Source organism: Stylophora pistillata, chromosome 10, assembly GCF_964205215.1.
Source record: "Stylophora pistillata chromosome 10, jaStyPist1.2, whole genome shotgun sequence".
In the NCBI taxonomy this organism is placed as follows: Eukaryota; Metazoa; Cnidaria; class Anthozoa; order Scleractinia; family Pocilloporidae; genus Stylophora; species Stylophora pistillata.
The window spans coordinates 29,037,308-29,052,119 of record NC_142528.1 but is presented as its reverse complement, the minus strand read 5'-3'; the positions used below and the strand labels follow the sequence as shown (position 1 = coordinate 29,052,119).

The 14,812-nt window shown below is 38.0% G+C and overlaps 1 protein-coding gene across 1 annotated transcript; it reads left to right on the top strand.

Annotated features, from left to right (window-relative positions):
- The first annotated feature begins 10 nt into the window (after positions 1–10).
- LOC111332660 (mutS protein homolog 4) lies at positions 11–14,138 on the top strand. The gene is made up of 33 exons (XM_088735210.1): positions 11–150; positions 861–1,148; positions 2,248–2,392; positions 2,780–2,940; positions 3,540–3,625; positions 3,753–3,815; positions 4,028–4,145; positions 4,303–4,369; positions 4,737–4,761; positions 4,900–4,996; positions 5,335–5,439; positions 5,568–5,606; positions 5,829–5,867; positions 6,013–6,029; positions 6,496–6,520; positions 6,805–6,995; positions 7,149–7,268; positions 7,842–7,854; positions 7,987–8,040; positions 8,337–8,540; positions 9,456–9,501; positions 9,824–9,948; positions 10,029–10,123; positions 10,341–10,388; positions 10,475–10,642; positions 10,756–10,782; positions 10,879–10,924; positions 11,271–11,335; positions 11,546–11,616; positions 11,932–11,950; positions 12,135–12,219; positions 12,659–12,747; positions 13,406–14,138. The coding sequence occupies exons 2-33, from the start codon at positions 1,121–1,123 to the stop codon at positions 13,577–13,579; spliced, it is 2,655 nt and encodes an 884-aa protein (XP_088591336.1). The 5' UTR covers positions 11–150; positions 861–1,120; the 3' UTR covers positions 13,580–14,138.
- The last annotated feature ends 674 nt before the right edge of the window (positions 14,139–14,812 follow it).

Genomic DNA, 14,812 nt, shown 5'->3' with positions numbered 1-14,812 from the left:
TGGCATTTTGCGACATTCAGACGGCGTGGGGTAGGCAGAACTGAAGCTTACTACAGCCAGAAGATCATTTATAACAGCCGTAGTAATGGGATTGCATGGGTTTCAATCACGGTGGCTGAAAGTCTCGCTCACAAAGAGGTGATCTATTTGGTGAGTACCTCGCATCGCAAGTCTTTGGCCAGAGCCTATCATTGTTCATTTTTGTGTTTCGCGGCCTGCTGATCTGCACTGCTAAACAAAATGATCGCGGGTCTGGCAAAGAGGTTGACATGCTTTCCAAAGACCGTGTTTTTTTTTTATCACGACAAAATATTATACCAACCTCCAATGAAACGAAAAAGCAGGATGACTTGGAATTAGGTAACTTCACAAGGTCTCTAGCCTACAACCCTAAATCAAAACTTTTTGTTGTTTTCTGTTTGTTTTTGTTACATTGTCTATTTTGTTTGTTTGAGGGGTTTGTGCGCCACCACATTGGAGAGATTTAGCACCGCGTTTACGTGAAACAGCAAACTTGTCCTTTCACGTTCCACGTAAAATAGCGTGAACCTTGCTGCTTTAGCTTTGCGTGAGCTCACGTCATAGTGGATTTGAAGGTGCCCTTGTATGACTCAACAAGGGATAGTTTGGGTGGCCTTTTTCCAGCAATTAACTTCTACTCGGTGAAAGAAAAAGAGAAGAAAATCTTCCGTGCATGGCAAAAGGGAGACAAGTTACTTCCACGTAGAAACAGCAAAGCGCAACCGGCAAACGTGGAAAAATGGCGGGAAAACAAGTTCAAGTGGTCTCCTCTGCAGTCTCCCGTAAACGCGATGCTAAACTGATCAAGTCTCCCGCCAATTTTTGTGCGCGTTTTTCAGGTTGGTAGCCGCTTCCATTTTCCCGCCAATCGCCACTACTGAGGAAGGAAATCTTCCTTCGGGGAGTTTTTGGCTGGTTGCTTTGTTGGTGGATGTTTAAGTACAGCTCAGATACTGCACAAGTTAAATGTAATAAAGAAATATCAAAACATAGCTGCTCCCGAAAGGAAAAAGTTACCTTATCTGAACATTTTGGTTAAACTAGCGCTTTGTGGAGTTTTCCAGCAGGATAAGAATTGTAAAGAGTAACATACAGAAAGATGTCATCCGTGAGACAATCAAAGTACAGTAAGTATAAATGTGCGAATCTTGCACCCTTTCATACGTTTTTTTTTTTATATCATTGTTTGAAAAACTTTAAGCATGAGAACGTCAAATTCAGTAGTTATGCAAACGAAAAATTAGAAGGATAAGAACAACAATCTTTGCGTTCTTTATTATTCGACTCTGGAGAAATTTGCAGTTTCAATTGAAGATTTCATGTCCGAACATCTTTAACTTGAAAAACTAATTGTGAAGCAACCAGGAAATTTTTTGAAGCCGGGAAAGTTTTGAATTGGTTTCCCAACATGGCAAATATTTCAAGGTTTTGGAGATTTCTTCGATGGGTTTTAAATCAGTCCTGTTCACAAGAAGTTGGGGCTAGTTTCCTCTTTTCAATCTCGATTTAACATTGCTTTCGAAGACTTTGAAGGAAAACGACTTATTCGTTACCTTTGTAACCCTTAGTTGAAATTATTTTTTGTAACATCCTGGGAGTTTAAGTCGAAAACCATTTAACAGACTAATTAATGCTTTGATTAAAAAAAAAAAAAAAAAAAAGAAATATATATATATATATAATCCAAGAGTTGGTTATTCGGTTATTTATTCGCTACTCCGAGTTTCATGCTTCATGCGAAGCAATCATCAGGCGGCGGTGATGATTATTTATCTCCTACTTGTTGAGCACTGATTTACTCATTTACTACCAATATGGAGAAGGTTAATTTGGGCTATTCTACGAAGAACATCCCGCTGCCGAAAAACGACGAATAGTTGTTTGCCGCCTGATGATTACTTCGCATGAAGCATGAAACTCAGAGTAGCGAATAAATGACCGAATAACCAACTCTTGGATTATAATTCATCGCTCTAGTTCAGCTATTGAGCACTTTTAAGTTGATGAGAATTTCAACCCCATTCCTATATTATATATATATATATATATTTTTTTTTTTTTTTTCTTATAACCTAGATGCTTCTGGTGCAACTCATAGGCGAACCTGAATGCTTCTTCTCTTCATCTTCAAGAATTCAGTTTTTAATGTACCACTCAAGTTCTAATGTACTCTTTCCCCTTCTATGACATTTAATAGTTTTAGTATGGTTACTTTACACTGTTCAGGCTTTGAGCTGGACACATCAACATCTGGGACAGCTGCTGTCCAAGGATCGGCTTCAGCTAGCTCGTTTCTCAGCGGCGGTTCTTTTAGCGACTTCGAACTGCCCGGGCCAAGCAGCAAGGGTCTAATGACAAACATTTACTCCAGGTATCTTTCATAAAATTGTCACCCTATATTGGTAACAAACTTAGTTAAAAAGTTATAAAAGTCTTACAGCCAATAACATCACGGCAAAACCAACCGATCATTTCACACGAACTGGAATAAGAACATTCTACTGACAACAATCATTCACTCGACTCTGATGATGACTTCCGCACAGGTTGTCGAAACGTCAGTCACTACCACCGACAACAGTCCTTCTCAGGACTACACTCACCCGGACGATCAGACTACACCTTCACATGTTACCCCCGGGTTCAAACCATTTACTGCAAAAAGTTATAACTTAGCAAGCATTTCGTTAATTTACCGATATTTGATACGGTATCTAATCTGAATACAAGCTGTGTTAAAAGTAATTATTTTCAATAGTTCTAGCAAAACACAGACCCCTGGTAGTTCTCTGAGAACACCTGCTCCAGGACCAAGTCTCGTGACCTCGAGCAGTACCTACCGCAGAACACCCAGCTCACGTCGTACCCCACACATCTCAAGCACAACTCCAGGAATGCCAACTTCTTCTGTTGTGGTTGGTAGGTTGACCAGCGATGTTTATGTCATCTGCTATTGCGACAGTTTGAGTAGTAATTACCTTCGACGAGATCTTAACTTCAAAAATATGCCAAAATCAAAGGCTCCGAGGCAGCACCTTCCACCTTGCTACCCACCGGATTTGTTCGAGTTCAACCCATTGGCTGTGTTTTGTAAAAAAAACCGGCTGGTCTGCCTCCTGTCAGTTTGGATTCTTAACCAGTTTATACTTATTTAGAATACTTTTATTTACATTGACACACGCTTTTAAAAGAGAAAGTTGAATATGCGCCAGATAAATTCCTATATCATCATCAATATTGTTGTTTTTTTCATTGCTTTAGGTATTATTTTAATATTTTTATTATTACTATTATTATTATTATTATTATTATTATTATTATTATTATTATATTTTTCATCTATTGATCGGCGATTTTAATTTTCGCCGAGATTCTTCTTCCTCCAACAATTTCCCCTCGCCGGTTAAATCGCCAAATCAAATGCCATTCTTTTACAAAGGAGTGCTATGAAAATTTCAGCGCACGAAGACACAATGGCGTATGTAGTTTGCAATTGTGACCTTTTATTTTTCTTAAAGCAATCGTGGAAGGACGTGGCCTTGCAAAAGGAGAAATTGGGATGGCTAGCATCGACCTGAAGAAACCAGAACTGAACTTGTCACAGGTCCGCCATCATCACACTGTAAATTAGCTCTATGTAAAATTACGCAGGATTAACTCATTCTGTTATTTCCTGTTTTACTGCACGAAAGTTAAACTATTCAAAACAATCATTAGTGTTATGTGTTAAGTTCTCAGATAACCAGACTTACGTCAAGGTTTTAACAAAAATGCAGATTTTGGAGCCTTTGGAAGTAAGTTGGTAACTGATGCGTATTAATTTACGAACGTTAATTTAAAACAAATTTGTTTCAAATTTTCCTGCTCTACCTGTTCACGCGCTATTGTTTTTGGTGATGTTTATGTTTAAGCTCAAATTCCAATGGTTATTTCTGTTTTGTCTAGTTTTGTTCTGTTTTTGACTTTGTTCTTTTGTTTGGCTTTGCTATGTTTTCGTTTTTATCAGATTATCATGCCTGATACGGCGTGTGAGAACCCTTCTGCGCTATTCAAGTTTCTAAGTGAGCAGATAGCTTACGCAAACTTATCATCTGTCCAGCGCAAATATTTCAACGAGGCGAAAGGTAACCTATTTTTCATTTCGGCAAGTTAAATAATGTCTAACCAACAATATAGCTTTCACTGCTGTCAATAATTCTATCAGTCCATTTCTAGAGAGGATGAGAGGTCTCTTGCTCATTAAAATTTCTTGAGCAGTCATTAGTTTTTTTTTTGTTTCAGGCTTAGAATACGTGAAACAACTCTGTGTTCCAGAGTATAACACTGTTGAAATGGAGGTAGCTTCAAAGTGAGTTGGTATGACAATAGTTTTATTAATTAGATGATCGTATGCTCATCGATATCAACGTTGTTTTGATTTCCCCACATTCGACTTTTAAATTTAATGTCCATCGACGCCATACCATCAGATGAAATTCGTATCACTTGTAGAAAACACTCGAATTTAAGGATTGTCAACTTTTTATCGGAAATTTTTCATGTCAAATCGGCAGCGAGGAATACTCAGACAATCCGTTTACGGTTTCAATTTTTCCGCACGCTTAAAGGTCTTCGAGAAGCCCAAGCACAATAGGTGGTGTGCAAGGTGAAGTTGTGATTCGAAAGTTGTCTTCACATTCAGATTGATAAGTCGATTTTTTCCTTTTCTTTCTCAGGTATTATTGTCTTGCAACGGCAGCCGTAAGTTTTGAACATGATTTTTATTATTTATTAAAAGACTGTCTCAGTTTCGTCGAGGCGAATTTTGCATCTTGGCTCTAGTACTTTAAGTCTCCGTCATAAGTCTGGGAGTGTTTAACCTTGACGTTGAATTGACAGGCTTTGCTCAAGTACGTGGAGTTTATTCAGAACGTTGTTTATGCTCCTGGATCTATTAAAGTAGTGTTCAAAGGGAGCGAGAAGACAGCAATTATAGGTAAGAGCATACCCTCTACCATTTAGAATAGAATTAGTTAAGTGACAAGCTTTAAAACGAATTAAGACAAAGAACAAAATTATAATTGACCTCATCCCTCCCTCTCTTTCCGCCATTCTCTATTAGACTGGAGACTTAAACAATCTCCAGCTCTCTGTCCTCTGACTCGGCCTCTCAAAGAGTAATTTGGATATATCAACAAAGTTGAAATGGTAAATTGGCCACCGTAATGATTACAAAAGCTGACGTTTCGAGCGTTAGCCCTTCGTCGGAGCGAATAGAGGAATTGTGGGTTGTGTGTGCCTTCATTTTAACCTAAGCATTGCGTAATTTTTCAGATGCCTCAACTATAAAGAACTTAGAACTAATTCAGAATGCCAGGGACCCTGAGAGTGGTCACTGTCTTTGTGGAGTTCTGAATCACACGAAGACAGCAGGAGGAGGTACAGGGAGACTTATCTCTTTTATGCTTACTTCTAATTTCTAAACTAATCGAGATTGACTCGGCACTTCTATGGATTGGTCGACGTGTCCACGTCTCACTTACTTGCAATGCTTTGTTATCTTGTAGCCCGTCTTCTGAGGTCAAATATTCTTCAACCCCCTTGTGGTGAGTAAGAACAATCTGTCTTCCTTTCAGTGCACTTTGAAAAGCTGAATTCTCGAGCGTATAGTTTCGCACTCAAAGAGTTTCGAAGACTGCACAGTGACAGACATACAATGTTTAGTGAGGCAGATTGGTTATTATAGAACAGCATGCACCCAAACACGTAGGTACAAAAAAATTACGCTTATCTCTGAGTGAATTATCCTGTGTTTCTTATTCAAACAGATGCGGAGACGACAAATGTACGTTTAGATTGCATAGGAGGTATGTGGGCGTATATATCAATTGGGAGCGACTTTCAATTCTGAGTGAAACAAAATAACCGGCTGATAATTCAAATTTCACGGTTATTGCTGAGTGAGTGCACGCCTGCTATGATAAGGAACAAATTTTTCTCTTTTCCCGACAGAGTTGACAAGTAAAGAGGTTGGTATCTTTTGGTTTGGAATCGCTGTGTTTACTGTGAGTCATTTCCTCAACCATGTTTAAATCTAAATATAAATATCCAATCTGCAAAGAGCATTACAGCCCATCTTCAGCAAATATACCCACCCATCCTATCCCAGGGGAGGACATCCATCACACAGTAATCTCGTGCGTGGGAAATTAACGTCTCCTACCCCTAACCCTGCAGGAGACGGAACCTAAGGTTTATTCGTCCTTATCCGAGAAGACTAGAATATCTATCAATTTCTTGATATTATAGAAAGGTAGCACATTCTCCTCAGTTATTTTAAGACCCTGAGTGTTAGCCGGCTGGGGCTTGAACCCTCGACCTCCCGCATAACAGTCCGGTGCTCTGCCAATTGAGCTAACCAGGAGGCGGGTTACGGCCCATGTATGAGTGTCTTTCAACCTCCTCACCTTTTAACACCTCTACTTACTCACTCAGGAGCTGTTCTACGAATTGCAATCTGGTGAGTTCAAGTTCAAGTCTAACACTCTGTAATTGAAGTTTGCTCAGTATCCCCGTGTCATTGGGCGTTCGCGTTTATAACTGATTAGCCAGCAGGCTCTGTAAGTTTACGGACAGACCGATCGACTGAGTGACCTATTGAGGAAATGTCCGACTGACTTGCTTTCGCTCTGTCTTCACATGCAGGATGCCTGTGTGTTCACTCGATACGCTTGCCTATTAATCATTTCGATTTTTTCTTGAAAAGATGACAAACTGAACTATTTACCTTCCTTGATTCAACAGTGATAGGCCGGTTCTTGGATATTGACCACCTAACCTCTATGTGTGTTCAGCTTCCCAAGCAAGAAACAGTGAAAACAGCAGAATCCAAAATCACCACTGTTATCTATCTGAAGCACACACTGGAGCTTATCGAGCCTTTAAGAATGGCTCTGCAGGATACAGAGGCGGAGCTTTTCAAAGCTTATTACGAGGTACAATACTGAAGGCGAGATAAACATGCTAGTCGAAGTCGTCGAGCTGAAAAGCGTCAGCTTAGTTAAGGACGTTTGCTCAGACAATTTTCTGTTAGAAAAAGTGAATTTGATAAATCATTTAATCAGCTAGTTTTATTTCATTTCCCACAGTCACTCAATGATAGTAGATTTGCGACTATCATACAGAGTATTCAGACTGTCATACATGACGACACCCGGTATCAGAAAGGAACTCTCAACATGAGGACTCAGAAATGCTTTGCTGTTAAGGTATAGGTATAGGCCAGGTCTCCTCAGCATAGACTCAAGCAAAGACACCGATTTCGCATTAAGGACATGCTTTTAAAGTTATTTTCAATGCACTTCAGTTTCCTGAGGACGATCTTAAATTAATTAATTCGTAAAATAATAAATTCTGTGTCACAGGTTCAACCCCTTTTGTCAGCGTCTGCTCGTCATTCAACAAAACTTTGAGCAAGATTCAATGTAAATTAATCCGAGGATACCTGGGGTATAGAGTCTAAAAATGCAAATAGGGGGATTTCAGGGGATTAAGGCCAACATAATGGTTTTTTTTTCTCACCTTGATCTTCTCTGGGAACGGATTGATTCACAGTTTTAATCTTCCTTTTTTGATGGCGGAATCATTTCCTGCACTACTGGGGATATTTTTTAAGGGATCCTTTTTAAATCAAAGCATTTCTCGAATTTGTTTTGCATTGGACTTTGAGTAGGTTCGAACTAACTGCCTCGCACATATTATACTTATTTTTGTCTTCATTTTCTTTTTTTCCAAAAAAAAAAAAAAATAAAAAAAAAAACAATTTGAAACATGGATGAAAGCCTCATATAAACGGTAAGATCCGCTACCATCCTAGTGTATCCTAATTGAATCAATACATTGTATGACTTTCAATTTTGACCCAGATAAAACTTTCTGGTACAGACTCCAGTTTTTGGACTTTTACCCATTGAAGATTCTTTGCAGGCCTGCTAGACGTCGCCAGAAGAACGTACACTGAGATTGTTGATGATATAACTGGTAGGTTAATGAGAACTGTACCTATTACACCATACAAAAAAATAATTCAATGCATATAGCATGACTTATAAAAGCATGTTTGAAAGTAAGACTTATTTCAAAACACGATGCTGTTTTCGTCTTGCATCTGCCAGCGATTTGATTACAAAGTATCTATCAGAAGTTTGGAATCTTGTCGGATTCAAGCCTCGTTTTGAGTCCTGTGTGCTCTTGGTACATGTATGCGTCATGTTCTCTCCTTTGGCAACCGCGGGGTTATATGTCTGTAATCTAACATAAGTTGCTTGTGATTTTAGAGATGATCAAGCAGTTGGGGGAAAGGCACAACTTACCCCTCAAAACTGGTTTCAACGGCACCAAGGGGTTTTTTGTGCAACTGATGCTTAACCGAGATGAACATATTGACTTGAAAGCGCTGCCTAATGAGTTCCTTAAGGCAGCGAAGGTCAGAAGTGCGGTCTGCTTCACCACGGTAGATCTGGTCAGTATGAATAAAAATAGTCTCCATTTAGCGCGAAAATATGCAAGGAATTTGTCCACAGACATTATCTGTTTTAAGATGCGAACAGTTTTCCGAGTGTGAAGCTCGAGAATAACTTTGAGCTACGAGGAACAGATTATGTACAAGGACAAATATAAGGGCATTTTTTCACACAAATCAGAGATTAATGTGTTTATTATCCCACAAATATTTTGCAACGCGCGTAAAAAAAATGTTTACGAACAGCTTACTGTTTTCTACGTGGGATGTTTTCTTCTGAGTGTTCTCTGGTACGACGTTATGAACAAACAAATATTTTCCTTCTTCTGTAACAAGCACTGGACGCTTTCTCATCTTTGAATAAATTTTTAACGAAGACTTATCGTTGTGGACGTAAGGTTTGAAATTGGTGAATATCATCTAGGTGATATCCATGGATACCCCCGGTTTTAGCTGGGAGATATTCATCTACGTGACACGTTTAGACAAATTACGTGCGAGCTAAAATTTATGGTGGATAATAGGTCATAGATATCCTAAAGGAAAATTTGATTCTCTCTAATTTTTTTTGTTTTGTTTAACCTGAGATCTTATTATTATTTTCCTTACTACTTCACTGGTTTCTTTTTCGTCGAAAGCGAACTCATTGTTCGGTAGAAAGGAAGAAGAGTACTTATACGAGATGAACTTAAAATTAGATGATTTTGCCACAGTTATATATGCCTGAATTAAAAAAATCTCAGTCAATTACGATGTCTAGCTATGCTGATTATTGCAGCTACTGATTTTCATTTCTTTCACCCTCGCTGCTTCCATCAATGACTTTAGATAAAGCTTAATGGTAAGTTCTTTAGTCTTTTTAAACATGACTTGAGAATTTAATCTCTTGGTGGCAGTTACAATATTTTAAGGGAGTCTCAATTTCTTATCATAGACAGGATAAAGGAGTCTTTGAACGAAATATATCTCATGACAAATGTGTAAGTCTTGTAATTTATTCGCGTATGAACTTAAAGTGCAGTCTTGACATTCGCTGCTTTTGCAGCCACTAAAATTGATAAGTCGCCAATCTTGAATGCTACTAATCAGTACAAAATTAGTTACAATACAAGTTTTCCTATATGTTTGCAACAGGTGTCTTATGACTTGGCTCACGGCTCCCACTAGCCGCATTACTATCGTAGTCATGATGATGGGCGTCCTTTAATCGTATTTGTGGGAACGAACAAAAATCTTGACGGACATAATTTTGAGAGAAAAAATTATCATTTCTTTTATTATTTTTTTTTTTAACATGTACAGGGTAGTATCTGAACTTCTGGGTGAAATAAGAGAAAACGTGGGTTGCCTGTATAAACTTTCTGAGCTTGTCAGTGTGATGGACATGTTGGTTTCGTTTGCACATCTATGTACTTTGTCTGATTATGGTAGGTTTGTTCTTTCTGGTTCGTCACTAAATGAATTGTTAGTTTTCTAATTAAGTGGCACATTTTCATTTCTTTTTTAGTTCGACCAGAATTCACAGATACTTTGGCAATTAAGAATGGACGTCATCCCATTCTAGATAAAATACTTACCGAACCACCAACAGCAAATAACACGGTCAGTGTAAGAGGATAAACTGACATGTTCCCTTCAAATTTTACGACAAACCTTTTCAGGGCTCTGGATTCATTATTAGCTTCCTTATTTCCTTCACTGTAGAGCTGGTAGGCGTTTTGACAGTTTGATTCCCTATAAAAACGATAGAAAAAGAGATTTCACGGTAGAAGTAAAACTAGGTTACTCAAAGCTAATTATCGATTACGTTTCTTTTCAGTATGCCACCGAGGGATCAAATTTTCTAGTCATAACAGGACCTAACATGGTATGCACGTGTTTGGTAGATCAAATTAAACTGTTGCTTTACTTTTCAAAAATAGATACCAATGCGCGATGTTTTCTTAACTTTAGAGTGGTAAATCCACCTACCTGAAACAAATAGCGTTGCTACAAATCATGGCTCAGGTTGGATGCTATGTTCCTGCGGAATACGCTTCATTCAGAGCCGCCGATCAGATACTTTCAAGGATAGGAAGCGACGATGACATCGAAACCAATTCCTCAACCTTTACCCTTGAAGTGAGTTTCATTTACTTCGAAAGTGGTTTTCGTAAAGCTTGCTTCGGAAGAAAAGTATTTATATTGTATCGTAAGCTCAAAAGGCCAATAGCGTCCTGTTTTCTTTTGTTTAGATGCGAGAGATCCACTTCATCATTCAGGTGTGTTTGCATTCTTTAAATGGAAAGAGTATTTTCGTTTCCACATTTCGATGTTAAGTTTGCACGTTTGCAAGGAATGTAATGTTTATTTTCTAGAATGCCAGTGACAAGTCTCTAACCGTAATTGACGAGCTTGGAAGAGGTACATACTCAGATCCACTTTGACTTAATTTATTGTTATTACGTTGTTACTGGGGAGGAAAGCTGAGCATGCTCTGATAAGCATTCAGTATCTTTTCAACTCTTTTTATTCGCTGCGAGATTAGTATGTGTCTTCTAACCAACCGCTACCTCAATAACTACTTCAGCTCCTTACTTCTTAATACGAGTTAGTGTTAGTGTCATTAAATAACGTAAAAGTAATGGTGAAAATGACTATCAATAACAACAATAAGAAGATTGACTTTAAAAGATGGATTAGTAATAAAGAGAAGAGGAGTAATGTTGGCATCGAGCGCCACATTATCTTAACTTCTATCTTTTTCCAGGAACAAGCAGCGAGGAAGGAGTTGGTATTTGTTTCTCCATCGCTGAAACTCTACTGAAAAGAAAGGTAACACTCAACCTGAAGGCTAATATGAAAAAAAATCAACATCGGTAGCGTTGAAATATTCCAACTGCTTTCCAAGAGCTCGCATTTATCTCACTGGATAGATGAATAAAGAAACGAATGAGTAATTACAAACGTAAAATGTTCTAGGACTTTGGTTTAAATGTCGGAAGCATTGCAGATTTAAGAATATGTTTCTCTTTTATTTTATAGACATTTACATTCTTTGCAACACACTTCCTTGAACTGACAACGATGGATAGCTTGTACCCTAACGTAGAAAAGTGAGTAGAAAATGTACTATTTGGATATGTGACGTCGCAGCATCTGGTAACGAATACTTATTGATTGATCGGTAGGTTTAATTTGATCGACCGACTTACTGACTAATCACTTGAATAACTGATTAAAGTGCTATTGTACGTAAAGCTATCCTTCGAAAAATATTTGGTTGTTATTACAATTATCATCGATATCATCATTTTCATAATTGCTACTACATGTTTACATTTGCAGCCAAAGGAATTACTGTTATTTAAATAAATACATGCATACTACTTTATAGAGGTACAACTGACATTAGTTTTTTCTCTTTACAGTTTGCATTTGAAGATCCAGGTAATTGTTTTGAACCCTAACTATACTAGGTTGGTCAGATTTAACTGAAACGGGAGTTCGTTAGCTCCCGGAGGATGATTATCCTGGGAACATGATCGTTATACTAATCCTCCGCACAGGTTAATGGTAAGCATTTATCACTTGATTTATTTATCCTAACCAGAATAGTTAAATATGTTTTCAGAAGGCGTTTAGTGAAGAAGCGGCAAGTGAGAAAATAACCTACACTCACGTGGTTTCAAAAGGAAAAACAGAAGAAAAACACTATGGTGAGTATTCAACACAAAAAATTATAATCTCGAATTATATATAGTAATTACAAACAATGTGACCAGTCCTGGGCATACTAATACTCTAAAAGTACTGGCCTATAAGTGTTGCATTCATGCACATTCTTACCCCCTAATGATATTCCTAGAAATAATGCCTTGGTAATTCGCCATCCTCCACTCACGCCCCACCTATACAAGAAAAGGATTTCCTATCTTTGCATACAATCAATGTTCACTTCCTGTTGGAGTGTTAAATTTAAGAAGGACTATTTCTCAAAGTTTTAACACCTGGCAGTGAATCATTCCGGAATTATCCACCCTTAGCACAATCGCGCGTGACCAGAAGGCTTCCTCTTGTTTCTGCAAAGAGTTGCGAATTTTAGATAAAAATAAGGTTGCTCGAGTTACTAAACTAGTAGCACTTCATCCGCGACAGGCGTTCAACTTGCTGAGTTCTCGACATTGCCTCAGTCAATAGTCAGGGAAGCTCGAGAAATTTCAACCGAGTTGACTAGACAGAAAGAGGTAGATATAAATTCTCAGTTCCTACTTAAGTCACCGCATTTTGTTTTAATTCTATTGAGGTTTTCATTAGAAAGAAACAGAAGGTCCACACTCGCCCAATCTCAAATCATAAGTAAAGAACTGAGTTACTTTATCTTTTAATTATAGGAATAGCTTTTGCTGCTTACCCTCCAGTTTATGTTCTCCCTTTTTAAAACAGTCAAACCCCTGGCTTATTCCATTTGACCCATGGAGATTATTCCATGGTTGTGACAACTACCAGCTCGTGAGTTAGGAAAATTCCCTTTGTTTTTGTTTTTGTTTGGTTTTTTTTATGGTGATATGGGTTGATTGCAACCAATTCTTTGAGTAACCTGCGTGTGTACTTTTTAACTAGCTATTGCGATTTACAAGACTTTCCATCTCGAAATTTTGAGCCAATTTTGGGGTGAGAGAGAAGTTTCGTTAGACAAAAGTGACCTTGACATCATAGTTTCCTCGAATATAAATAAATAAAATGGTAGGAATAATCCAATCATGAACCACAGATTGTTTAGATAGCAAAGATTCAACTACCAATAGAGTGCAAATCTGGGAAGTGTGCAACCTGAAAATTCATGCTCATTTGTTGAAGATCTGTCACTTGGCTCTTACATCTTTTTTTTTTTTATCATTTCAGACGAGTCAGTTGTTGTCATCAGAGAGTCGCAAACAAATGGCAGTCTTTCAACTGGCAACTAAGCTTTTCCAAGCTGGACGTAACTCACGCCTGAACAAAGCTGGACTGCAGGCTTACCTTTTGAGTCTTAAAAACCAGTTCGAGAGGGACTTTGTTCTTGAGGTAGAAGAATAGAATGGCGAAGGCTTTTTAGTACCACGTATTGATTGACATAAACAATCTTTCGCGATAAAAAGCATTTTTTTAAAAAAACCGCCTCAACCGCTTTTCACTGTACTTAAATTGTTTGGTGACAAAAATTGTTATTTACCTCTACTGGAGTCTTAGCCGATATCTACCAAAAAGGTTGTCAGAATTCTGGTACTGAAGAAAAATGCTTGCGGTTTAAAATTCTGGTTATCAATGCGCCAAGATTGATAAGGAAAATGCTTCTTATTTATCTAACCCATCTATTCACCTTCATTTGGTTAGCACTTATTACAAAAGTTCTGACCTATGTTCTTAAAACTGTGTTCTTCAGGAACCTAGGTTGTTGAATTTAAACAACACTCATTGATTCACTCTGAATTGATAAGAAGCACTTACTGAAGATAGAATATGCCTTTATCGGGTGACTATAATTAGTAAACAAGCTACCCTTACACATATCACAGAAAGTCTGCAGGTTGCCACCGACACCTGTTTTATACAATTAAACAGTTCGTTGCTTTGAAAATAAACTCTGTTCTGGAGATGTGGGAGCCTATGGTTTCTGTCTTCATTGCGCAGCAATCCAGCAACCTGGAGTGTTTCGTTAAAGATGAGCATTGAGAGGACATTTTTACTCTCACGAAACTAGAAAAAAAAAAAGCATTTAAAAATGGTTGAGAAGTCACAGTATTCCTAAAGGAATTCAGAAGAGCAACCAATATAGCTCTGGACACTGAGTTAGCGAGATATACAGTAACTCGCGCTCAATACATAGTATAAATCTATCGATGAGACACGTAATAAGATTACATAGCAAGAAACAAATAAGAAAATTATTGACACCTAGTTCTGCTTGTAGCCTCCGTTTTAGGGGTTAAAGTCCGAATGCAGATTGGTTTTTTTTTCTTATCTCGCGTGGCTTTTGATTAATGCATGCGCCAATGCGACGCCAGACAATACGCTTACCTTCTTTCTCTTTCTATCGACGCTCGTCCCTCATTCGGTTATCGAGTTGCTTTTCGGTGTTGTTAGATTAAAATATTCGGTTCTGAAAGTTCTATTAGTGCGAAGATGGATCCGCAATAAACTTAACTAGATTAATTTCAAGGTCATCATATATTTACTTCTGTAAGGTGAAATATTTACATTCTTCGGCTATGTAAAAGCTTTGTTTTCTCTTGGAGTCAAAGTCTATTCACGCACGTGCGAGGCTTCTTA